Here is a 27,720-nt window from a genome sequence, read left to right as displayed (position 1 = left end):
GGTATGTTAGCTTTCATAACAAAAGGATTTGAGTATAGGAGCAGGGAGGTTCTACTGCAGTTGTACAGGGTCTTGGTGAGACCACACCTGGGATATTGCGTACAGTTTTGGTCTCCAAATCTGAGGAAGGACATTATTGCCATAGAGGGAGTGCAGAGAAGGTTCACCAGACTGATTCCTGGGATGTCGGGACTGTCTTATGAAGAAAGACTGGATAGACTTGGTTTATACTCTCTAGAATTTAGGAGATTGAGAGGGGATCTTATAGAAACTTACAAAATTCTTAAATGTCTTTGGAACGGGCTAGATACCAGGAAGATTGTTCCCGATGTTGGGGAAGTCCAGGACAAGGGGTCACAGCTTAAGGATAAGGGGGAAATCCTTTCCCCTACGAGATGAGGAGAACTTTTTTCACACAGAGAGTGGTGAATCTCTGGAACTCTCTGCCACAGAGGGTAGTCGAGGCCAGTTCATTGGCTATATTTAAGAGGGAGTTAGATGTGGCCCTTGTGGCCAAGGGGATCATAGGGTATAGAGAGAAGGCAGGTACGGGATACTGAGTTGGATGATCAGCCATGATCATATTGAATGGCGGTGCAGGCTCGAAGGGCCGAATGGCCTACTCCTGCACCTAATTTCTATGTTTCTATGTTTCTATAACCCCATTCTCCTGCCTTCTCCCCGTAACTCCTGACACCCGCACTAATCAAGAATCTATCAATCGGCCTATCTACTCCCCTCATGATTTTATACACCTTTATAAGACCACCCCCTTTGTCTCCGAAGCTCCAAAGATTAAAGTCCCAGCTTGCCCAGCCTCTCCCTGTATCTCCCTCCGCCACTCAAAACCTGGCAATAATTCTCTCAATCGTTTCATTAATTCACAGGCTCTGAGGAAATGACTTCACAGATCTAGTTTTAACCCCAGAGGTTTTCGTTGTGTGGTTTGCATCAATCCCCTAAAATACTTTGCTGTAGTATAATGTCTGAAGAAGAGTTTCGACACAAAACGTCACCTATCCATGTTCTCCACAGATGCTGCCTGGCCCGCTGAGTTATGGTGCAGCAGCATCTATGGAGCGAAGGAAATAGGCAACGTTTCGGGGCCGAAATCCTTCTGGAAATAGGCAACGTTTCGGGCCGAACCCCGGAAGGGTTTCGGCCCGAAACGTTACCTATTTCCTTAGCTCCATAGATGCTGCTGCACCCGCTGAGTTACTCCAGCACTCTGTGAAACGTCACCTATCCATGTTCTCCACAGATGCTGCCTGACCTGCTGAGTTACTCCAACACTCTGTGAAACGTCACCTATCCATGTTCTCCACAGATGCTGCCTGACCCGCTGAGTTACTCCAGCACTCTGTGTCCTTCTTCCTTGTGAAATAATATCTTCACATCACCACCAGGCTCTTGAACACTGCACAGCATCAAACCCACGCAGGTCACGGGGAGTACGTGCAAACTCCGTACAGACAGCACCAGTAGTCAGGATGGAACCCGGGTCTCTGGAGATGCGAGGCAGCAGCTCCACCCGATGCGCAACCCACATTAATCTTTGTGCTATTACATTTATGGGTCTGTTAAAACTGCAGCAAATAGTCAGAGGGTGGTGATTTAGAAGGAGTTTAGAAGGATGAGAGGGAATCTCATTGAAGCATATAAAATTATTAAGGGTTTGGACACGCTAGAGACAGGAAGCATGTTCCCGATGTTGGGGGAGTCCAGAACCAGGGGCCACAGTTTAAGAATAAGTGGAAAGCCATTTAGAACAGAGATGAGGAAACACTTTTTTCTCACAGTCAAGTCAAGTCAAGTTTATTTGTCACATACACATACGAGATGTGCAGTGAAATGAAAGTGGCAATGCTCGCGGACTTTTGTGCAAAAGACAAACAACAAAACAAACTATAAACACAATCATAACACACATATTCTTTTACATAATAAATAATGGAAGGAAAAACGTTCAGTAGAGTTAGTCCCTGGTGAGATAGGCGTTTACACTCCGAATGGCCTCTGGGAAGAAACTCCTTCTCAACCTCTCCGTTCTCACCACATGGCAACGGAGGCGTTTGCCTGACCGTAGCGGCTGGAACAGTCCGTTGCAGGGGTGGAAGGGGTCTCTCATGATATTGTTGGCTCTGGAGTTGCACCTCCTGATGTATAGTTCCTGCAGGGGGGCGAGTGAAGTTCCCATAGTGCGTTCGGCCGAACGCACTACTCTCTGCAGAGCCTTCTTGTCCTTGGCAGAGCAATTCCCGAACCAGATGGTAATGTTCCCGGCCAAGATGCTTTCCACCGCCGCTGCGTAGAAGCACTGGGGGATCCTCGGAGACACTCTGAATTTCGTGGTGAGTCTGTGGAATTCTCTGCCTCAGAGGGCAGTGGAGGCCGGTTCTCTGGATACTTTCAAGAGAGAGCTAGATAGGGCTGTTAAAGATAATGGAGTCAGGGGATATGGGGAGAAGGCAGGAACGGGGTATTGATTGGGGATGATCAGCCATGATCACATTGAATGGCGGTGCTGGGTCGAAGGGCCGAATGGCCTACTCCTGCACGTATTGTCTATTGAATCTGTGGAATTCTTTGCCACAGACAGCTGTGGAGACCAAGTCAGTGGGTATTTTTAAGGCAGAGACAGATAGATTCTTGATTATACAAGATACAAGATACATTTAATTGTCATTTGGACCCCTTGAGGTCCAAACGAAATGCCGTCGATTAGTGCGGGTGTCAGGGGTTATGGGGAGAATGGGGTTAGGAGGGAGAGATAGATCAGCCATGACTGAATGGCGTAGACTTGATGGGCCGAATGGCCTAATTCTGCTCCTATCACTTATGATCTTATGAAGGTGGGTGTTCCATTATTCTGTTGCCGATATATTTGACAATGAAACACCCTGGACTATTGTCACGGGGGAGACACTGTGTACAAGACTCACCGAATGCCTCTTCCACTCATCCCTTTCCGTCAAACGCATCCATTTCTGATCGGGCGATTCCGTATCTTGGCACTGATCATTCTGAACCTGCAAGCCAAAGATTTGCATTCAAAGTCACGTCAAAATAAATATCCCATCCTTTACTTTCCCCACCTCAGACAGAAAATACTGGTGGGAAAATGTTTCTGTTGATATACAGCGCGGAAACAGGCCCTTCGGCCCACCGAGTCTGCGCCGACCTGTGATCACTGCGTTCACAGGCACTATCCTACACACACACAGGGGACAATTTTAACCGGAGCCAATTAACCTACAAACCCGGGCATCTTTGGGGTGGTGGAGAAAACCTGCGCAGTCACGGGGAGAACGTACAAACTCCGTACAGACAGCGCCCGTAGTCTCAGGATTGAACCCGGGTCTCTGTAAAAACATGGAATGGTGGAAAGACCCTATGTTACAGACATGATGTAGTTACGAGGCTTCCAAAAACGTTTGGAGGGATATGGGCCAATGTGGGTCCATGAGACTAAGCATCTGGCTTCACAAGATCTAGCTCTCCCTGGATACTTTCAAGAGAGAGCTAGATAGGGCTCTTAAAGATAGTGGAGTCAGGAGATATGGGGAGAAGGCAGGAACGGGGTACTGATTGGGGATGTTCAGCCATGATCACATTGAATGGTGGTGCTGGCTGGAAGGGCCGAATGGCCTACTCCTGCACCTGTTGTCTATTGTCAAACGTGAACGAGTTGGATGAAGGATCTGTTTTGGTGTTGTATGAATTGTGGGATATTATTGGTTCAGAGTCCTAGAGTCACAGCGCACGGCAACAGGCCCTTCAGCCCATCAGTTCATGTTCATAAGTTATAGGAACAGAATTAAACCATTCAGCTCACCAAGTCTACTCCACCATTCAATCACGGCTGATCTATCTCTCCCTCTCAACCCCATTCTCCTGCCTTCTCCCCATAGCCCACTTCACCCATGCCGACCAAGGTGCCTCATCTAGTCCCACTAGTCCCACTAGCCATGATCACATTGAATGGCGGTGCTGGCTGGAAGGGCCGAATGGCCTCTACTCCTACACCTGTTGTCTATTGTCGCACTGTAGACACCACAGTCAGCTGCTTTAAAGATTTAGAGATTTATTTATTGGCAAGGAACTTACAAAAAACTCAAAGAAGATGCTGTTGTCCACATACTGGTACTCAAAGGCGACACTTCCTGGCTTCTTCAGGTGTACGGAGTAGATGAGAGAGACAGTGCAGTCGTCTCTGTTGGAGGCTATGTACGTCCCCTGTGGTACCCAGCTGGACCTAGACAAGAGGCAAACGTCAACATTACTCCAAATAACACGCAGTTTCAGTTTACTTTATGGTCATAGGGCAGAAGTGATAGGAGCAGAATTAGGCCATTCGGCCCATCGAGTCTACTCCGCCATTCAATCATGGCTGATCTATCTCTCTCTCCTAACCCCATTCTCCTGCCTTCTCCCCATAACCCTGACACCCGTACTAGTGAACAATCTATCCATGGCTGATCATCCAACTCAGTATCCTGTACCTGCCTTCTCCCCACACTATCCATATCTACTGGCTTGTGGCCTCCACAGCCGTCTGTGGCAAAGAATTCCACAGATTCACCACCCTCTGGCTAAAGAAATTCCTCCTAATCTCCTTCCTAAAGGAACGTCCTTTAATTCTGAGGCTGTGCCCTCTGATCCTAGACTCTCCCACTAGTGGAAACATCCTCTCCACATCCACTCTGTCCAAGCCTTTCACTATTCTGTACATTTCAATGAGGTGTCCCCTCATCCTTCTAAACTCCAGTGAGTACAGGCCCAGTGCTGTCAAATGCGCATCGTACATTAACCCATTCATTCCTGGGATCATTCTTGTAAATCTGAGGAAAGACATTCTTGCCATAGAGGGGGTACAGAGAAGGTTCACCAGACTGATTCCTGGAATGTCAGGACTTTCATATGAAGAAAGACTGGATAGACTCGGCTTGTACTCGCTAGAACTTAGAAGATTGAGGGGGAATCTTATAGAAACTTACAAAATTCTTAAGGGGTTGGACAGGCTAGATGCAGGAAGATTGTTCCCGATGTTGGGGAAGTCCAGAACAAGGGGTCACAGTTTAAGGTTTAAGGATCTTTTAGGACCGAGATGAGAAAATCATTTTTCACACAGAGAGTGGTGAATCTCTGGAATTCTCTGCCACAGAAGGTAGTTGAGGCCACAGTTCATTGGCTATATTTAACTGGGAGTTAGATGTGGCCCTTGTGGCTAAAGGGATCAGGGGGTATGGAGAGAAGGCAGGTACAGGATACTGAGTTGGATGATCAGCCATGATCACATTGAATGGTGGTGCAGGCTCGAAGGGCCAAATGGCCTCTACTCCTGCACCTAATTTCTATGTTTCTATTTCTAAGGCTGGAGAATGGGGTTGAGAGGGAGAGACAGATCAGCCATGATTGAATGGCGGACTAGGCTTGATGGGCCGAATGGCCTAAGTCTGCTCCTATCATTTATGAACTAGTGTAGATGGAGCACCTTGGCCGGCATGGATGAGCTGGGCCGAAGGGCCTGTTACCATGCTGTGTGAGTGACTCCATGCTGACTTACGAGTTGCAGTAGATTCCATTGACTGCGGCTGTGTTATCCATATCCTCCACGTATGTAGCCACGGTGGAGAAACCTGGCGGGAAGTTGTCCCACTCGGTGAATCTGACCCCGCTGCCCAGCGAGTAGGTCCCTGCCGCACATTTGCTGCACGTCTGGTTCAGCAGGTCCAGGAACTCCCCAGATCCACAGGAGAAAGCTGCAACAGAACACAGGCGTTGAAGGTAGACAAAAGTGCTGGAGAAACTCAGCGGGTGCAGCAGCATCTGTGGAGCGAAGGACCGCAGGACCGAAGGACAAAGGGGTTGGAGAGTCTCCTCTGACACCACGTCCGATGGGACTGGTCACAGAAACATACAAACATAGACAAAAGGCCATTCGGCCCTTCGAGCCTGCACCGCCATTCAATATGATCATGGCTGATCATCCTACTCAGTATCCCGTACCTGCCTTCTCTCCATACCCCCTGATCCCCTTAGCCACAAGGGCCACATCTAACTCCCTCTTAAATATAGCCAATGAACTGGCCTCGACTACCCTCTGTGGCAGAGAATTCCAGAGATTCACCACTCTCTGTGTGAAAAAAGTTCTTCTCATCTCGGTTTTAAAGGATTTCCCCCTTATCCTTAAGCTATGACCCCTTGTCCTGATCTTCCCCAACATCAGGAGCAATCTTCCTGCATCTAGCCTGTCCAACCCCTTAAGAATTTTGTAAGTTTCTATAAGATCCCCTCTCAATCTCCTAAATTTTAGAGAGTATAAACCAAGTCTATCCAGTCTTTCTTCATAAGACAGTCCTGACATCCCAGGAATCAGTCTGGTGAACCGTCTCTGCACTCCCTCTATGGCAATAATGTCCTTCCTCAGATTTGGAGACCAAAACTGTACGCAAAACAAGCCCAGTCGATCCATTCTTTCATCATCTGTCAGTCCCGCCATCCTGGGAAAATAACCTGATGAACCTACGCTGCACTCCCTCAATAGCAAGAATGTTCCTCCTCAAACTAGGAAACCAAAACTGCACACAATTCTCCAGGTGTGTAAGATCGCAGGCTTGGCGATCGTTTCGCTGAACACCTCCGCTCAGTCCGCCTAGACCTACCTGATCTCCCGGTGGCTCAGCACTTTAACTCCCCCTCCCATTCCCACACTGACCTTTCTGTCCTGGGCCACCTCCATTATCAGTGTGAGTCCCAGCACAAACTGGAGGAACAGCACCTCATATTTCACTTCAAGTGGGCAGGTGGGACCAGCTTTGATGGGGCATCTTGGTCAGTATTGATCAGTTGGGCTGAAGGGCCTGATTTGATGCTGTCTGTCTCTATGAGACAGCTCCTTACTATATGTTCTGTGTATGGTGTGGAACATGACATTAAATATAATGCTATTAAGAGAGCTGTTATGGTCTGTAGAACAAAAGAGGATAAATGCCTAAAATACCCAGTTTTTAAATTGTCTGACAATAATCTTAGTGTGTGTAATAAGTTAAAATATCTAGGGCATATTATTACAGAACAAATGACAGATGATGAGGATATTTATAGGCAACGACGCATGCTATATGTACAGGCGAATATTCTCTTGCGTAAATCTGGTGCGTGTGCAGATGTGGTGAAGATGTCGCTATTTAGAGCATACTGCACACCACTCTACACTGCGCACCTGTGGTCGAACTATTTAAAGACATGTATGCAGAGACTAAAGGTGGCATATAACGATGCCATGAGAACACTGCTAAGGCAACCTAGATGGTGTAGTGCCAGTAATATGTTTGTGGCTGCAAGAGTCAGTACTTTAGAAGCTATCCTAAGACACCACGTATAAATTCATTTGCAGGATAAATAACTCTAAAAATGTGCTTATTGTGAAAAGCTGAATGTAATGGCGATGTCCCTACCGATACCTAGTGATAGGAGCAGAATTAGGCCATTCGGCCCATCGAGTCTACTACACCATTCAATCATGGCTGATCTACCTCTCCCCCCCCCCCAGCCCCATTCTCCTGCCTTCTCCCCTGACTCCCGTACTAATCAAGAATCTATCAATCTCCGCCTTAAAAAATATCCACGCGCTATCCTGCAGCGGCTGAGCGGCGACTTACAGCATTCCCTGCCGATGATGGGTTCGGGCAGCCCGCTACACTTGCCCGGAGTCGTGGGGATGGCCACCCTCCAGCGGGAGCCCCTGCTGTCACAGTCCGTGTACTCGTAGTGGTAGTCGGCCTGCGAGAGAGAACACACACAGTGAGTGAGGCGCTCCCTGCGCTCATCCAAAATGGCGGCCACGCCAGGCAGCGCTCAGTAGCTGATCTAAGATGGCGGCCACACCAGGCAGCGCTCTGTAGCTCATCCAAGATGGCGGCCATGCCAGGCAGCGCTCTGTAGCTGATCTAAGATGGCGGCCACACCAGGCAGCGCTCTGTAGCTCATCCAAGATGGCGGCCACACCAGGCAGCGCTCTGCAGCTCATCTAAGATGGCGGCCACGCCAGGCAGCGCTCTGTAGATCTGCAATCACATAGAAACATAGACAATAGGTGCAGGAGTAGAGGCCATTCAGCCTTTCAAGCCCGCACCGCCATTCAATATGATCATGGCTGATCATCCAACTCAGTATCCCATCCCTGCCTTCTTTCCATACCCCCTGATCCCTTTAGCCACAAGGGCCACATCTAACTCCCTCTTAAATATAGCCAATGAACTGTGGCCTCAACTACCTTTTGTGGCAGAGAATTCCACAGATTCACCACTCTCTGTGTGAAAAATGTTTTTCTCATCTCGGTCCTAAAAGATTTCCCCCTTATCCTTAAACTGTGACCCCTTGTCCTGGATTTACGCTCTATTCCCCTTTATCCTGTATCTGTACACTGTGGACGGCTCGATTGTAATCATGTGTTGTCTTTCCGCTGACTGGTTAGCACGCAACAAAAGCTTTTCACTGTACCTCAGTACACGGGACAATAAACTAAACTCTCAAACTCTGTTGGAAGAGGGAGACATCACCCACTGAGTTACTCCAGCACTCTGTGAAACGTCACCTATCCATGTTCTCCACAGATGCTGCCTGACCCACTGAGTTACTCCAGCACTCTGTGAAACGTCACCTATCCATGTTCTCCACAGATGCTGCCTGACCCGCTGAGTTACTCCAGCACTCTGTGAAACGTCACCTATCCATGTTCTCCACAGATGCTGCCTGACCCGCTGAGTTATGGTGCAGCAGCATCTATGGAGCGAAGGAAATAGGTAACGTTTCGGGCCGAAACCCTTCTGGAAATAGGTAACGTTTCGGGCTGAAATCCTTCTGGAAATAGGCAACGTTTCGGGCCGAAATCCTTCTGGAAATAGGCAACGTTTCGGGCCGAAACCCTTCTGGGTTTCGGCCCGAAACGTTGCCTATTTCCTTAGCTCCATAGATGCTGCCTGACCCGCTGAGATACTCCAGCACTTTGTGAAACGTCACCTATCCATGTTCTCCACAGATGCTGCCTGACCCGCTGAGTTTCTCCAGCACTCTGTGAAACGTCACCTATCCATGTTCTCCACAGATGCTGCCTGACCCGCTGAGTTACTCCAGCACTTTGCGTTTGTCTTTGGTATAAACCAGAATCTGCAGTTCTTTGTTTCTCCAAACTCTCCCTCGATGTGACCAAGATGAAGGAGATTGTGATCTAAGTGGTACACACATCCTGGTAAACGCAACAACGGTGCTGGGGTAGAAGGTCACTCTGACCTCCATTGTCACACTGAGGCCCAGCGCAAGTAACTACTGCCATAACATTGTCCTGGACCATCCAGAGTTGCTGCCGTACAGCGAAAGCAGCGCCTGAGACCCGGGTTCCATCCTGACTACGGGCGCTGTCTGTACGGAGTTTGCACGCTCTCCCCGTGACCTGCGTGGGTTTTCACCGAGATCTCCGGTTTCCTCCCACACTCCAAAGGCGTGCAGGTTTGTAGGTTCATTGGCTTGGTGTAAATGTAAACATTGCCCCCAGTGTGTGTAGGATAGTGTTAGTGTGCGGGGATCGCTGGTCGGCACGGACTCGGTGGGCCGAAGGGCCTGTTTCCGCGATGTATCACTAAACTAAAGTAAGCAACTCAACTTCCTCAGAAGGATTAGGAGGTTGCTAAGTCTGTAAACTGTCCCTAGTGTGTAGGGAGTGGATGAGGAAGTGGGAGAACACAGAACAGGTGATCGCTGGTCGGCGTGGAATCGGTGGGCCGGAGGGTCAGTTTCCGTGTTGCATCTCTAAACTAAACCAGTTATGCATTTTTGTTTTAGTGCATGATTGCATGAGCAGTTTTATAAATCAGCGACGAGTGAGGATCTCATCGTGACAATGCAGGAGTGGTGACAATTAAACACCCTTCATTCGTTATCATTGTGTTTCTCATCGATCCCCAGGCAGCTTGGCCTTTGGGGCTTCAGTATAACTTAAAGACAGGTCCTTTGTAAAATGGCAACCAACTGGTGCATTGTGTAAGTGCGAGCATCATTTATCACAAATGCTACAGATGGCGCAGATGTTACTGAGTGATGAATGTGTAAACAGAAGCATGCAAATGTCGATGACAGACTTGTATTTATTTATAATACTCTGCGCACTGCAAATTGCTCCCACCGAATACAGCATTTGGAAGATTAGCGATCGCCTGGAAAATGTTGCTGGCAGATCAGTAACTGCTTCAATGTTGGGCAAATGTACCGCAAATCACAGAGTGCTGGAGTAACTCAGCGGGTGCAGCAGCATCTATGGATAGCTAAGGAAATAGGCAACGTTTTGGGCCGAAACCCGGAAGGGTTTCGGCCCGAAACATTGCCTATTTCCAGAAGGATTTCGGCCCGAAACGTTGCCTATTTCCAGAAGGATTTCGGCCCGAAACGTTGCCTATTTCCAGAAGGATTTCGGCCCGAAACGTTGCCTATTTCCAGAAGGATTTCGGCCCGAAACGTTGCCTATTTCCAGAAGGGTTTCGGCCCGAAACGTTGCCTATTTCCTTCGCTCCATAGATGCTGCTGCACCATAACTCAGCGGGTCAGGCAGCATCTGTGGAGAACATGGATAGGTGACGTTTCACAGAGTGCTGGAGTAAATCAGCGGGTCAGGCAGCATCTGTGGAGAACATGGATAGGTGACGTTTCACAGAGTGTTGGAGTAAATCAGCGGGTCAGGCAGCATCTGTGGAGAACATGGATAGGTGACGTTTCACAGAGTGCTGGAGTAACTCAGCGGGTGCAGCAACATCTGTGGAGAACATGGGTGATGTTTTGGGTCTAGATCCTTCTTTAGACCAGATGTTACCCGTTTCTTCTCTCCAGAGATGCTGCCTGACCCACTGAGATACCAGCACTTTGTGTCTATCCTTGGCATAAACCAGCATCTGCAGTTCCTTTCCTAACCCACACCTCTCTCTTCCAGTGATCAGGCCCCTTTAGTTTTTTGTTTAGAGATACAGCATTGAAACAGACACTTCAGCCCATCGAATCCATGTTGACCATCAGCCATCTTCTCTATCCTACACACTCGGGACAATTTACACAAGCCAATTAGCCCATATTATGGTGAACAGAATCAAGGGATATGTGGAGAAGGCAGGAACGGGGCACTGATTGTGGATGATCAGCCATGATCACATTGAATGGCGGTGCTGGCTCGAAGGGCTGAATGGCCTCCTCCTGCACCTATTTTATTTCAATGTTTCTGTTCCATCGGTCTGAAGAAGGTACCCGACCCGAAATATCATCCGTTTATTCCCTGTAGTTTAATTTGTAAATGAGGAGGGTGACTGTGAAAATCAAACACCCTTATATTAGGCTCTCAAGAAAGGGGTGCAGCGGGTAGAGCTGCTGCCTCACAGCGCCAGAGACCCGGGTTCGATCCTAACTACGGGTGCTGTCTGTACGGAGTTTGCACGTTCTCCTCGTGACCTGCGTGGGTTTTCTCCGGGCGCTCCAGTTTCCTCCCACACTCCAAAGACGTGCAGGTTTGTAGGTTAATTGGCTTTGGGTATGAATGGAAATTGTCCCCAGTGTGTGTGGGATAGTGTTGGTGTGCGGGGGTCGCTGGTCGGCACGGACTCGGTGGGCCGAAGGGCCTGTTTCTGCGCTGTATCTCTAAACAAAACTAAAGAGCCTGTTGAAATATAAGGGAGTATGTTGGCCTTATCTGTTTCCTCCAGACGGTTCACCCAGCTGGGCAAACAGCCAAGTTAAATGTGCAGACAGCTAATTTGTACAGAACAACAAATCAGACTAAAAACTCATTTCCTATCCCTGTAGGAAGAGCTTACTCAGAAAACTGAGACTAGAAATTCATCTTAAACAGGGCTTGTCGCAAAGTTAACCCCTGACACCCACACTAATGATCAATCTGTCAATCTCCGCCTTAAAAATATCCACTGACTTGTGGCCTCCACAGCCGTCTGTAGCAATGAATTCCACAGATTCACCACCCTCTGGCTAAAGAAACTCCTCCTCATCTCCTTCTTAAAAGTACATTCTTTAATTCTGAGGCTGTGACCTCTGTGCCCTAAATGGCTTAAGGCCCTGTCCCACTGTACGAGTTCATTCCAAGAGCTCTCCCGCGTTTAAAAAAAAATCAAACTCGTGGTAACACCTAGAATGTACGTAGCGGGTACGTCGGAGCTTGGGGACGTCTCTTAGCGGCTCGTAACGCTAACGGCAGGTACTCGGGAAACGCGGTAAGCTCGTGAAGACTCGTGAAGATTTTTCAACATGTTGAAAAATGTCCACGAGAGCCCCGAGTATCTACGAGCGGCCATTACCGTAAATCTCCGAGTTCGAATCAGGGGAAACTCGGGAGAACTCTTGAATTACCTCGTACAGTGGGACAGGCCCTTTACCCCTTATTTAAGAATAAGGGGTCGGCCATTTAGAACGGAGATGAGGAAACACGTTTTCACACAGAGAGAGTTGTGAGTCTGTGGAATTCTCTGCCTCAGAGGGCGGTGGAGGTGGGTTCTCTGGATGCTTTCAAGAGAGAGCTAGATAGGGCTCTTAAAGATAGCGGAGTCAGGGGATATGGGGAGAAGGCAGGAACGGGGTACTGATTGGGGATGATCAGCCATGATCACATTGAATGGCTGTGCTGGCTCGAAGGGCCGAATGGCCTACTGCTGCACCTATTGTCTATTGTCTATTGTCTCTTGTAATGAAGGCCAACATGCCATTAGCTTTCTTCACTTCCTGCTGCACCTGCATACTTACCTTCAGCGACTGATGTACAAGCACACCCAAGTCTCGTTGCACCTCCCCTTTTCCTAATCTGACACCATTCAGATAATAATCTGCCTTCCTGTACTTGCCACCAGAATGGATAACCTCACATTTATCCACATTATACTGCATCTGCCATGAATCTGCCCACTCACCCAACCTGTCCAAGTCACCCTGCAGCCTCATAGCATCCTCCTCACAGCTCACACTGCCACCCCAGCTTTGTGTCATCCGCAAACTTGGAGATGTCACATTTAATTCCCTCGTCTAAATCGTTGATATAAACTATGAACTCACGATTCACGAGATTCACGAGACATTTAATGTCACATACACCAACTGGTACGATGAGATTTGGGGTCACCATACTAGGGTGCACTAGGAACTTTGGGCTATTTTACACCAGTTTATCGTACTATTATTTACAATTATTGCACTTGGTTTTGCTTATTCTGTTATCTACAAGTACTATGTTGACAGACTTGTGACACTGACGCAAGAAATAATTAATTTGTTCTGTTATTGGTACATATGACAATTAAACACTCTTGACTCTTGAAGATAAAAGGTCTTCTTCTTGCGTGTGGCATGCACAGCCTAAACTTGCAGGACATAGAAACATAGAAACATATAAATTAGGTGCAGGAGTAGGCCATTCGGCCCTTCGAGCCTGCACCGCCAATCAATATGATCATGGCTGATCATCCAACTCAGTATCCCGTACCTGCCTTCTCTCCATACCCCTCTGATCCCCTTAGCCACAAGGGCCACATCTAACTCCCTCTTAAATATAGCCAATGAACTGTGGCCTCGACTACCCTCTGCGGCAGAGAGTTCCAGAGATTCACCACTCTCTGTATGAAAAAAGTTCTTCTCATCTCGGTTTTAAAGGATTTCCCCCTTATCCTTAAGCTGTGACCCCTTGTCCTGGACTTCTCCAACATCGGGAACAATCTTCCTGCATCTAGCCTGTCCAACCCCTTAAGAATTTTGTAAGTTTCTATAAGAACAACTTGTTCTATTTCATCTTATTTGATTGACCACGCCGGGTGGATTGCATTCTTTTATCTCCTCTTGAACATCAAAAAAACGAAGGAGCTGATCATGGACTTTAGGAGGGCACATCATCCGAGGACATACACTCCATTGAGGATAACTGGGGATCCTGTGGATAGGGTGAACTGTTTTAAATATCTGGGAGTCCACATCTCCGAGGATATGACATGGGCATCACACGCCTCAGCACTGGTGAGTAAGGCAAGGCAGTGCCTTTACCACCTCAGGCAATTGAGGAAATTCAGAGTGTCTCCGAGAATCCTCCAGTGCTTCTACGCAGCGGTGGTGGAAGCATCTTGTCCGGGAACATTACCATCTGGTTTGGGAATTGCTCTGCCAAGGACAAGAAGGCTCTGCAGAGAGTAGTGCGTTCGGCCGAACGCACTATGGGAACTTCACTTGCCCCCCTGCAGAAACTATACATCAGGAGGTGCAACTCCAGAGCCAACAATATCATGAGAGACCCCTTCCACCCCTGCAACGGACTGTTCCAGCTGCTACGGTCAGGCAAACGCCTCCGTTGCCATGCGGTGAGAACGGAGAGGTTGAGAAGGAGTTTCTTCCCAGAGGCCATTCGGACTGTAAACGCCTATCTCACCAGGGACTAACTCTACTGAACGTTTTTCCTTCCATTATTTATTATGTAAAGGTATATGTGTGTTATGATTGTGTTTATAGTTTGTTTGGTTGTTTGTCTTTTGCACAAAAGTCCGCGAGCATTGCCACTTTCATTTCACTGCACATCTCGTATGTGTATGTCACAAATAAACTTGACTTGACTTTCGTCGAAACAGGGCGGACCACTGCAATCTCCCACCCCAGATAAAAGGTGAATTTGAATAACTTGCAATAGTGCGCAAGGAACATGTTTTAAATAAGCCTGTACAGTAATCATCTTGTTAACAACAGCCTGTGTGGATTTAGGAAAGAGTCTGCTGACCAAGTAAGCTCTTTGCTCAAATGCCACCCCATTGTGAGGATTCATGTTATTATCACAAAACCTGGGCAAACAGGCTGGAATTTAACCTTGACCATGGCAAGCTAAATACATCTCTACCACAACAAAACATCTCAAAGTGTGTCAGCAAAACAATGACAAGGATTAGCAGCTACATCAAGCTACACAGGGAGTCAGGGGTCATGGGGAGAAGGCAGGAGAATGGGGTCAGGAAGGAGAGATAGATCAGCCATGATTGAATGACGGAGTAGACTTGATGGGCTGAATGGCCTAATTCTGCTCCTAGAACCTGAGGGCGGCACAGAGGCTCAGCGGGTAGAGTTGCTGCCTCACAGCGCCAGAGGCCTGGGTTCAATCCTGACTACGGGTGCTGTCTGTACAGAGTCTGCACGTTCTCCCCGTGACCTGCGTGGGTTTTCTCCGGGTGCTCTGGTTTCCTCCCACACTCCAAAGGCGTGCAGGTTTGTAGGTTAATCCGCTTGTTGTAAAATGTTAAATTGTCCCCAGTGTGTGTAGGATAGTGTTCAGTCTAGTTTACTGTCATGTGAAGTGAGAAGCTTTTGTTGCGCGCTAACCAGTCAGCGGAAAGACAACACATGATTACAATCGAGCCGTCCACAGTGTACAGATACAGGATAAAGGGAATAATGTTTAGTGCAAGGGAGACAAAAATGCTGGAGGAACTCAGCGGGTGAGGCAGCATCTATGGAGCGAAGGAATAGGTGACGTTTCGGGTCGAGACCCGGAAGGGTCTCGACCCGAAACGCCGCCTATTCCTTCGCTCCATAGATGCTTTCCGTGTCTCGACCCGAAACGTCGCCTATTCCTTCGCTCCATAGATGCTTTCCGTGTCTCGACCCGAAACGTCGCCTATTCCTTCGCTCCATCGATGCTGCCTCACCCACTGAGTTCCTCCAGCATTTTTGTCTACCTTCGATTTTTCCAGCACCTGCAGTTCGGGGCAGACTCAGTGGGCCAAGGGGCCTGATACCGTGCTGTATCTCTAAACTAAATTAACTTATGAACTTATGTGACATTACAACTACAGCAGAACACAAAGTGCTGGAACAACTCAGTGGGTCAGGCAGCATCTGCGGAATGAATGGACAGGCGGTATTTCAGGTCTTCAGATGGAGTTCCTCCTGCACATTGTGTTTTGCTCAAGATCTTTTGCCTTTTGACCCAATTCAAGCACACTATGTCTTCTTATCAGTTTAAAATAAGATACGCTGCTTATCGAGGGAATGTATATTGAATTGATTTGGAACAGGGAGTTGGAATAAGGGCTTGTATTTTATTTTTGGTCGGCCCAGTGGAGCAGCGGGTAGAGCTGCTGCCTCACAGCGCCAGAGACCCGGGTTCCATCCTGACCTCAGGTGCTGGCTGTGTGGGGTTTGTACGTTCTCCCTGTGACTGCGTGGGTTTTAGTTTAGGTTAGTTTAGTTTAGAGATACAGCGCAGAAACAGGCCCTTCGGCCCACCGAGTCTGTCCCTGCACTTTAACACCATCCTACACACACTGGGGACAATTTTTACATTTACACCGAAGCCAATTAACCTACAAACCTGCACGTCTCTGGGGTGTGGGAGGAAACCGAAGATCTCGGAGAAAACCCACGCAGATCACGGGGAGAACGTGCAAACTCCGTACAGACAGCGCCCGTAGTCGGGATCGAACTCGGGTCTCTGGCGCTGTGAGGCAGCAACTCTACCATTGTACCACCGTGCCGGCCTGATTTCTCCGGGCGCTCCGGTTTCGTCCCACACTCCAAAGACGTGCGGGTCTGTAGGTGAATCGGCCTCCTGTAAACTGCCCCCTAGTGTGCAGGGAGTGAGCTAGAATGTGGGATGACATATAACGAGAGTCAACGGGTGATCGATGGTCGGCGTGGACTTGGAGGAAACTCACGCGGTCACAGGGAGAACATGCAAACTCCACACAGACAGCACCCGAGGTCAAGACGGGACCCGGGTCTCTGGCGCTACGAGGCGGTTGCTCCACCCCCTGCACCTCCGTGCCGAACCTGCGGTTTAAATTCCTGTGAAACCTGTTCGATTCTGCACGGTCAGCATGTGTGAATGGTTTCTGGTGATGGGCGGGCGGAGGTTTAATAATCAACAGCTCATTTCCTCATTCCAAACATGTGAATAACACAAGATAAGACCGGGTGGAGACCACTCCAACATGCTCCACCATTGCATTATATTCCCTAACAAACTGGTGTAACTGGTGTGGGTTTAAGATGAGTTTAGGTTTAGTTTTGTCACCGAGGCTCCACAGATGTTGCCTGACCCACTCACTTCCTCAGCAGTAGAGCTGCTGCCTTACAGCACTGGAGACCCGGGTTCCATCCTGGCTATGGATGCTGCCTGTGTGGAGTTTGCATGTTCTCCCTGTGACCGCGTGGGTTTCCTCCCTCATCCCAAAGACGTGCGGGTTTGTAGGTTAATCGGCTCCTCTGTAAATTGTCCCTCATGTGTAGGGAGTGGATGAGAAAGTGGGATAGCACAGAACTTGTGTGTGAACGGGTGATCGCTGGTCAGCACGGACTCAGTGGGCCGAAGGGCCTGTTTCCGTGCTGTATCTCTAAACTAAACGGTGTGTGTAGACGTAAATACCTCTGGGTTCATTCAATAACATTGGATTTGATAAATACCCCAAAATTTGTTGCTGCCTCGATTTTCACATTTTTACTGAACTTTACTTGAATTATTGACATTACTTGGCATTTAAAAGAAACATAGAAACATAGAAAATAGGTGTAGGAGGAGGCCATTCGGCCCTTCGAGCCAGCACCGTCATTCATTGTGATCATGGCTGATCGTCCCCATAATCAGCCAAAATACCCCGTTCCTGCCTTCTCCCCATATCCCTTGATTCCGCTAACCCTGAGAGCTCTATCTAACTCTTTTTTAAATCCATCCAGTGAATCGGCCTCCACTGCCCTCTGTGGCAGGGAATTCCACAGATTCACAACTCACTGTGTGAAAAGGTTTTATCTCATCTCAGTTTTAAATAGCCTTCCCTTTATTCTTAGAGTGGGGCCCCTGGTTCTGGATTCGCCCAACATTGGAAACATTTTCTCCTGCATCTAGCTTGCACAGCCTTTAGTGATTTTATACGTTTCAATAAGACTTTACAATAGGCCGTGTAAATGCAGGGGATGGAATCATGTTCGGCACGGACATTGTGGGCCGAAGGGCCTGTTCCTATGTTGTACTGTTCTATGTCCATGTTCATAAGTGATAGGAGAAGAATAAGGCCATTCGGCCCATTAACTCTACTCCGCCATTCAATCATGGCTGATCTATCTCTCCCTCCTAACCCCATTCTCCTGCCTTCTCCCCATAACCCCTGATCACCCGCACTAATCAAGAATCTATCCATCTCTGCCTTAAATATATCCATTGACTTGTGGCCTCCACAGCCGTCTGTGGCAATGAATTCCACAGATTCACTACCCTCTGACTAAAGACATTCCTCCTCATCTCCTTCCTAAAGGTACATCCTTTAATTCTGAGGTTGTGGTCTCTAGTCCTAGACTCTCCCCCTCCCTAGTTCTCATCAAACTGTACAAAATAACACATTACATCCATAATAAACCAAATACGATTTCTAAACTCTGAACATTACTGACCTAACATTTATGCTGGAAAACACTAAAGGGCCTGCCCCACTTGGGCGTCATTTGCCGGTCATTTACGGGACATCATTTGCGCGCCATTTACATGACATCTTTTACGCCACACGACATGATGCGCGCACGGCACGTGGTGAGGCGTGATGGCAAAGGCAGTGACTCGAGGTCACGCACGGCGCCCCAGGAATTCGGGATTCACAAAATCTTCGCGCGCCACCTGTATAACGCACAAATGGCGCCCAAGTGGGACTGGCCCTTTAAATGTATTTAAAAGGGCAGCCATTTATAAACCGTGACACTTGCAGGTCTATTCTTCTGCAACGTAGAGACTGCAGATCATCGAGTTTCCATGGTGACAGGATGGTCAATGTTGGTGTCAGTTAACCAATTATCCATTCCAGCTGATGCTTCACACATTCACTCCTGACTGGAACTCACCCCGTCTGATCAGAGGAAAGCACTTCAATGTAGTTTGTATCAGACGACATGTGTAGGAAGGAACTGCAGACGCTGGTTTAAACCGAAGGTAGACACAAACTGCTGGAGTAACTCAGCGGGACGGGCTGTATGATGGACTGGACTTTAGAGACACTGCAGGTACACAGACCCTTCGGCCCGACGAATCAATGTCGATTAGCGATCCCCGCACACTAACACTATCTTACACACTGGAGACAATTTACATTTACACCAAAGCCAATTAACCTACAAACCTGCACGTCTTTGGAGTGTGGGAGGAAAACGGAGCTCCCAGAGAAAACCCACGCAGGTCACGGGGAGAACGTGCAAACTCCGTACAGGCAGCACCCGTAGTCAGGATGGAACCCGGGTCTCTGGCGCTGTGAGGCGACATCTCTACATGCTGCGCCACTGTGATATATCTTCTCGATAGAAGTTATATTTGCTTGTGAAATACACCCCGCTAAACCAACTTTGACTCAAGACTCAAGTGTACAAGTGATGGAGATTATATTGTGAGTGAATTGACCTTTGCGCTTGAGATTGCATCAGTGGGGAGTTTTCCCCACGAGCTGCCACTGACGTTGCCTTCTGACTTCTGAGTTTTGGTTGAACACGTTCTGCCAGATTTATTTTCTTGGTAATCCTGTAAGTGTTTGCTGGTTTTAATGTGTTTGTATGGGTGTATATATATATATATATATAGAGAGAGAGAGAGAGAGAATCTCATTGTTCTGTTTGGGACACATGACAATAAAACATTCTTGACTATTGACAGTGAGAGCTGACACATTATTTGTGATAAATGCTGACTGAACTGATTTCAAAGCATGACTGAAATGTATAAGAAAGATTTGTAATGCTGGTTCAAATCAAAGTAGACACAAAATGCTGGAGTAACTCAGTGGGTGAGGCAGCATCCCTGGAGAGAAGGAATGGATGACGTTTCGGGTCGAGACATGCAGGTCTGTGAGACGGACTGGGCTACATCTACAATGGTGTTGAGTGGGGACAAAGAATGGGTGACATTTCAGGTTGAGATCCTTTGGGTCTCGCCCCGAAACGTCACCCACTCCTTCTCTCCTGAGATGCTACCTCACCTGCTGAGTAACTCCAGCATTTTATGACTGAGATGGACAATAGACAATGGGGTATAGACAATAGAAAATAGACAATAGGTGCAGGAGTAGGGCATTCGGCCCTTCGAGCCAGCACCGCCATTCAATGTGATCATGGCTGATCATCCCCGATCAGTACCCCGTTCCTGCCTTCTCCCCACATCCCCTGACTCCGCTATCTTTAAGTGCTCTGTCGAGCTCCCTCTTGAAAGCACCCAGAGAACCGGCCTCCACCGCTCCTATCCTCATGTTGTTGGCCTCTGTCTCTGCAGTCCGTTGCTTTGCTCGTTGTTTTTGAGCTTTCAGTAAACCAGGTGCATGTACAGCTTTAGGGAGATCTGCATTCCGGGGCAAGGTGTAAACTGTCGATAAGACAAACATTTCCTGACCTTCCCAGCTTGTGAATGCACAACTACTTGGAGACAGAGTCACATGGATCAGAAACAGTCCCTCTCCCCTCTCACCTTGGGTTTTAGATTCCCCTACCCTGGGGGAAAAACTCTACACAATCACCCTGTCTATTCCCCTCATGACCTTATGACAGCTTGGCTTGGGAACAGCTCTGCATAAGACCACTAGAAATTACAATGTAGATGTAGCCCAGTCCATCACACACACCACACTCCCCACCATTGTAGATGTAGCCCAGTCCCACACACACCACACTCCCCACCATTGTAGATGTGGCCCAGTCCCACACACACACCACACTCCCCACCATTGTAGATGTAGCCCAGTCCCACACACACACCACACTCCCCACCATTGTAGATCCGGTAGGCGGCGCGGCTCTGGCCAGCAGCGGCCTCTGCAGCCTGTCCACGTTTTTATTATTTTTTGTCTGTGTTTTTATGTAGTTTTTGTTATTTTATGTTGGGGTGTGTGTGTGGGGGATGGGGGTGGGGTGGGAGGGGGGGGGGGGAACTAGAATCTCTCCTGCACACACACACCCGACCCACCATCGTCGGGTCTCAGGTCCCACACACACCACACTCCCAACATGGAGCGGCATCCAACGGGAAGTCGTTGACCGGTACTCTGGTCCGACTCACCTCTTTGCGGTCATTGGACTTTGTCTGCCGAACTGATGCACTACACCACTATATTGGAGCAGCTGTGCTTCCCCTTTGCTCTACCTGTTGGACTGGAGTTTGCTGACTGCTGTACTGTATTATCTGACTGATTGCCACGCAGAACAAAGCTGCTGATACACCTAAATAGCTGCTACTGACGGGCTGCGGTACTGTTTAGTTTAGCACCGGGAGCCGGCGGATCCCTGGAGACCCTTCGGACCGCTTTTCGGCCGACCAGCGATGCAACGGCTACACAATTCTCCTGAAAAAAGTCACCACATTCCTCCCTCCAGAGATGCACCCTGACGCCTGCTGTTACTCCAGCATTTTGTGTTAACCTGACCACACTTGTCGTCTTTGGTGTGGGGCCGAAACCGACGCACCCGGAGAAAACCAGCTCGGCCAGGTTTGCGAGCGCACCCAGCGCAGGCAGGTGGGACACCAATGTTTGCCCGTGTGGACAAGTTGGGCCATCCCCACCCTGTTCCACATTGACTCTATGACTCTAGTGGTCAGGGTTTTCGGTAGAGACTCTGTATCAGGGGCAGCCAGTGGGGGCTTGGTAGAAGTCAAGAGATCACATTATTAGCCATTCGCCCTTCATCAGCTCCTGATGTCGTGGCTGATGTATCGACACCCTCCTAACCCCATTCAATTATGTTCTCCCTCTGGGGGGGACTAGTGCACAGTGGAGAGATAAGTTTTTTTGGCCTTCCATCACAGCCCCCACTGACTGTGATGTGATGTTTGTGTAAAATGTAATTATGTTGTGTCTCCATCTCCCTCTATTTGTGTGTAATGTATGGCTGCAGAAGCTGCATTTCGTTTGGACCTACATGGGTCCAAAAGACAATTAAAGTGTCACTTGACTCTTGACTCTTGTAGATGTAGCCCAGTCCCCCACACACACACCACACTCCCCACCATTGTAGATGTAGCCCAGCCCATCACACAGACCACACTCCCCACCATGGACTCCATCCACTCCATGCTGACTTATCGTACTTATCCTACTGTCCGATTCACCTCTACCCCATTGCGGACATTGGACTTTGTCTGTGGAACTGATGCGCTACAATGCTGAGAACTATATTCTGCACTATGTATCTTCCCCTTTGCTCCACTTGTTAGACTGGAGTTTGAACTGACTGTATATATGTACGGTATTATCTGAACTGATTGGATAGCACGCAGAACAAAGCTACACGTGACAATAATACACCTAAATAGATCTCTGAACCAACGGGGACTATACGGCCCGGTACTGTTTAGTTTAGTTTAGTTTAGTTTAGAGATACAGCACGGAAACAGACCCTTCGGCCCACCGAGTCCGTGCCGACCAGCGATCCCTGCACACTAACTACACACACTAGGGACACTTTACACATACACCAAGCCAATTAACCTACAGGTCTGAAGAAGGGTCTCGATCCAAAACGTCAACCATTCCTTCTCTCCAGAGATGCTGCCTGTCCCGCTGAGTTACTCCAGCATGTTGTGTTAACCTACACACTTGTCGTCTTTGGAGTGTGGGACGAAACCGGAGCACCCGGAGAAAACCAGCTCGGCCAGGTTTGGAGGGATATGGACCAAGCGCAGGCAAGTGGGACTAGGGCAGCTGGGACATGTTGGCCGGTGTGGACGAGTTGGGCCGAAGGGCCTGGTTCCACATTGACTCTATGACTCTAGTGGTCAGGGTTTCGGGTAGAGACCCTGAATCAGGGGGCAGCATGGTGGCGCAGCGGTAGAAGTCATTAGATCATGTGATAGGAGCAGAATTAGGCCATTCGGCCCATCAAGTCTACTCCGCCATTCAATCGTGGCTGATCTATCTCTCCCTCCTAACCCCATTCTCCTGCCTTCTCCCCATAACCCCCGACACCCGCACTAATCAACAATCTGTCAATCTCCGCCTTAAAAATATCCACTGACTTGTGGCCTCCACAGCCGTCTGTGGCAATGAATTACACAGATTCACCACCCTCTGACTAAATACATTTCTCTTCATCTCCTTCCTAAAATAATGCCCCTTAATTCTGGCGCTGTGACCTCTAGTCCTAGACTCTCCCACTAGTGGAAACATCCTCTCCACATCCACTCTATCCAGGCCTTTCACTATTCTGTATCTTTCAATAAGGTACGTTTTGGGTCGAGACCCTTCTTCAGTCTGAAGAAGGGTCTTGACCCAAAACGTCACCTATTCCTTCTCTCCATAGATGCTGCCTCACCCGCTGAGTTTCTCCAGCATTTTTGTCTACCTTTGATTTTTCCAGCATCTGCAGTTCTTTCTTAAACACCTCCAGATTCAGGGACAGTTTTTTCCCCCAGCTGTTATCTGGCAACTGAACCATCCTCTCACTATCTCAGGAGTTCCGCAAGGCTCGGTGCTGGGGCCGCTATTCTTCACGTTGTATATTAATCTTGGACGAGGGGATTGAAGACTTTGTGGCCAAGTTTGCGGGTGATACGAAAATAGGTGGTGGGTCGGGTAGTGTAGAGAAAGCAGGGACTCTGCAGAAGGACCTGGACAGGTTGGGAGAGTGGGCAGAGAAGTGGCAGATGGAATATAGTGTAGCAAAGTGTGGGGTCATGCATCTTGGGAATAGGAATAAGGGGTAGACTATTTTCTAAATGGGGAGACAATCCAGAAATCGGAGGTGTAAAGGGAATTGTGAGCTGGTGCAGGATTCCCAAACAGTTAATCTGCAGTCGAATCAGTAGTAAAGAAAGCAAACTCAATGCTAGCATTTATTTCAAGAGGGCTTGTATACACAAACAGGGATGTAACGCTGAGGCTCTATAAGGCGCTGGTCAGGCCACATTTGGAATATTGTGAGCAATATTGCTCACCGCCGACACCACTCCTCATGGCCGATCATCGGTTCATGAGTTGGATGGAATGCCGGGATTTGCACGTGACGTTGCGGGGCCCGGGCCAAAACTCCTCAGCTGGCCCCGCCGGCTGGGCTTTGTGTGCAGTCCAGCACCCGGGGCCAACTCATCATTCACCCAGACACGGCCCAGTCGGTCAACGAAATGCCGTCAGGAATTTGTCCCGTATTTTGACCTTTTCTCCCTTATTTGGGAACGAGAAAGTTGGCCACCCTGGTTATCGGGCTTCTGAGCGGCCCTTCCATAAGCTAGGGTACTGTCCGATTCACCTCTACCCCATTGCGGACACTGGACTTTGTCTCTGGAACTGATGCACTATAATGCTGAGAACTAGATTCGACACTACGATGCGATCCCAAGGGGGAAATTGGTCTGCCAATGGTCATAAAACACAAGATATATTAAATTAAAGTGACGAGTGAAAGGATTGGGGATTTTGCACTGGGGGGGGGGGGGGGGGGGGGGGGGGGGGGAAATCAGTCTACCCCACGACAGAAGGGGGAGGAGTTGTACAGTTTGATAGCCACAGGGAAGAAGGATCTCGTGTGATGTTCTTTGCTGCATCTTGGTGGGACCAGTCTGTTGCTGTATCTTCCCCTTTATGCCCCTGTCCCACTTCGGACACCTGAATGGAAACCCCTGGAGACTTTGCGCCCCACCCAAGGTTTCTGTGCGGTTCCTGGAGGTTGCAGGTGGTTGCCGGAGGTTGCAGGTAGTGGAAGCAGGTAGGGAGACTGACAAAAACCTCCGGGAACCGCACGGAAACCTTGGGTGGGGCACAAAGTCTCCAGAGGTTTCCGTTCAGGTTTCCTAAGTGGGACGGGGGCATTACTCTACCCATTGTACTAGAGTTTGGCTAGATTGGATTTACCGATGGTATTATCTGATCTGATTGGAAAGCATGCAACGCCAAGCTTTTCACTGTACCTCGGTACACGTGACAATATTAAACCTAAACTTACAGTATGTTCCTTATATTTGAGCGCTGTTAGTTAGTGGATCACAGATGGGAAGAAATTGGCCACAAAGAGTTCTCTTTAAAACTGTTTCTGTGATTATGTCAGCATTTTCCACATGAAGTCCTTCACCTCAATAATAATATTCCATTGTTTTGACTGCAGCTAACCAAGATAGCAGTAAAATATTTATCTTCTCAAACGCATAGACAGGGAGCTAGAGTACAGTAAATGCCACTCCGTCTAAACAATGATGTTTCTGAATCTTACAGCCTGAAGCCAAATCTATTTACGGACCATGCAATGAGACTGTCATTCACCATAACACCTCCTATTCATAACGCTATTCACCATTTTATAATTCCTGAAACATTGGTATGAGTGCAGGCAGGTGGGACTAAGGGGAAAAAAAAATTTGTTCGGCATGGACTTGTAGGGCCGAGATGGCCTGTTTCCGTGCTGTAATTGTTATATGGTGTTATATGGTTAAAATATTTACTTTGGTTCCTATAACTCAACACACAAAGGTTGCCATTATTATTTTGAAAGTCATAAAGTAGTACAGCACGGAGACAGGCCCTTCGGCCCACCTTGTCCATGCCGACCAAGTTAGCATACTGGGCTAGTCCCATTTGGCCTATATCCCTCCAAATGCTGCTGATCCATATATCTGTCCAAATGCCTTTTATAGGCGGTCAGGTGGTCCAACCAGTAACGCCTCTGCCTCCCAGCGCCAGAGACCCAGGTTCGATCCTGACCTTGGGTGCTGCCTGTGTGGAGTTTGCACCCTCTTCCTGTGATCATGTGGGTTTCCTCCGGGTGCTCCGGCTTCCTCCCATATCGTAAAGGCTTGTGGGTTTGTGGACGAATTGGCCACTGTAAATGTCCCTGAAGGTGCGGGGAGTGGATGAAAAAGAGGGATAGCATAGAATCAGTGTGAACGGGTGAACAATAGTCGACGTGGACTCGGTGGGCCGAAGGGCCTGTTTCCAAGTTGCTTAAGATGGAACTGCAGATGCTGGAAAATCGAAGGTAGACAAAAGTGCTGGAGAAAGTCAGCGGGTGCTGCAGCATCTATGGAGCGAAGGAAATAGGCGACGTTTCGGGCTGAAACCCTTTTACTGCTATCTTGGTTAGCTGCGGTCAAAACAATGGAATATTATTATTGAGGTGAAGGACTTGATGTGGAAATGCTCGTGCACACTAACACTATCCTACACACACTGGGGACAATTTACAATTTACCGAAGCCAATTAACCTGCAAACCTGCACGTAATTGGAGTGTGGGAGGAAATCGGAGCACCCGGAGAAAACCCACGCAGGTCACGGGGAGAACGTGCAAACTCCGTACAGACAGCGCCTGTAGTCAGGATGGAACCCGGGTCTCTGGCGCTGTGAGGCAGCAGCTCTACTGTGACTCCCCTAACGCTGCCCGATGCCCCTCTTCTGAAGCCATGTATCTTGTTTATCATTTCACTGAATCCTTGCTGTCACATGTGGATTTGTCCAACATCCCAGAGGGGCGAGGGGGGAGAGGTAAACAAAGAAGACACCAGAGACTTCACATGTTGGCACCTGGAGCAACAAACACATTGCTGGGGGATGTTCACACTGCTCCCAAAACGTCACCAATCCATGTTCCCTACAGATGCTGCCTGACCCGCTGAGTTACTCCAGCACTCTGTGAAACGTCACCTATCCATGTTCTCCACAGATGCTGCCTGACCCGCTGAGTTACTCCAGCACTCTGTGAAACGTCACCTATCCATGTTCTCCACAGATGCTGCCTGACCCGCTGAGTTATGGTGCAGCAGCATCTATGGAGCGAAGAAAATAGGCAACGTTTCGGGGCCGAAATCCTTATGGAAATAGGCAACGTTTCGGGCCGAAACCCGGACAATGAACTGGCCTCAACTACCCTCTGTGGCATAGAATTCCAGAGATTCACCACTCTCTGTGTGAAAAAAGTTCTTCTCATCTCGGTTTTAAAGGATTTCCCCCTTATCCTTAAGCTGTGTCCCCTTGTCCTGGACTTCCCCAACATCGGGAACAATCTTCCTGCATCTAGCCTGTCCAACCCCTTAAGAATTTTGTAAGTTTCTATAAGATCCCCTCTCAATCTCCTAAATTCTAGAGAGTATAAACCAAGTCTATCCAGTCTTTCTTCATAAGACAGTCCTGACATCCCAGGAATCAGTCTGGTGAACCGTCTCTGCACTCCCTCTATGACAATAATGTCCTTCCTCAGGTTTGGAGACCAAAACTGTGCGCAATACTCCAGGTGTGGTCTCACCAAGACCCTGTAACCACCTGGCAACAACAACCCACAGCGGCTCGTGACCTCCGGGGCAACAGCAAGAGAATGGGGTTGAGGGGGAGAGATAGATCAGCCATGATTGAACGGCGGAGTAGACTCGATGGATCGAATGGCCTAAATCTGCTCCTATGGCTGATGAGCTAATGAACTCATAAACAAACACAGAAGAGGCTGGAAGTACTCGGGCAACAATGGAGAGAGGAAACACTAATGCTTCAGGTCAGTCACCTTTCATTCTTTCGTGTTTGATAGATTCTGCTGCATTAAATATTTTGCTGAATGGAATGTTCACAATAAACCAGCCCCTGCTCCATCAAGCAACTCACATTCCTCAAACTACGGGCATTCGCCAAGTCATCGTCAAACCCTGAATCTTATTTATACTGATATTAGTAGGGAGAAAGCTGGAGATGAGAGATGCAGACAGGACAAAGGTAGACTAGTGGTCTCA

The 27,720-nt window shown here is 48.5% G+C and overlaps 1 protein-coding gene across 1 annotated transcript in view; it reads right to left on the bottom strand.

Moving 5' to 3' along the window:
- elapor2b (endosome-lysosome associated apoptosis and autophagy regulator family member 2b) overlaps positions 1-27,720 on the bottom strand; it is a 65,582-nt gene that overhangs the window by 28,796 nt on the left and 9,066 nt on the right. Inside the window, 4 exon segments of the mRNA XM_055653521.1 lie at positions 2,943-3,029; positions 4,108-4,255; positions 5,567-5,762; positions 7,665-7,785. Coding sequence (XP_055509496.1) covers positions 2,943-3,029; positions 4,108-4,255; positions 5,567-5,762; positions 7,665-7,785 — 552 coding nt within the window.

The sequence above is a fragment of the Leucoraja erinacea genome, chromosome 22 (genome assembly GCF_028641065.1).
Source record: "Leucoraja erinacea ecotype New England chromosome 22, Leri_hhj_1, whole genome shotgun sequence".
Lineage (NCBI taxonomy): Eukaryota > Metazoa > Chordata > Chondrichthyes > Rajiformes > Rajidae > Leucoraja > Leucoraja erinaceus.
Note: the sequence above shows the minus strand (reverse complement) of the source record. Positions and strands in the feature narration are given on the sequence as shown.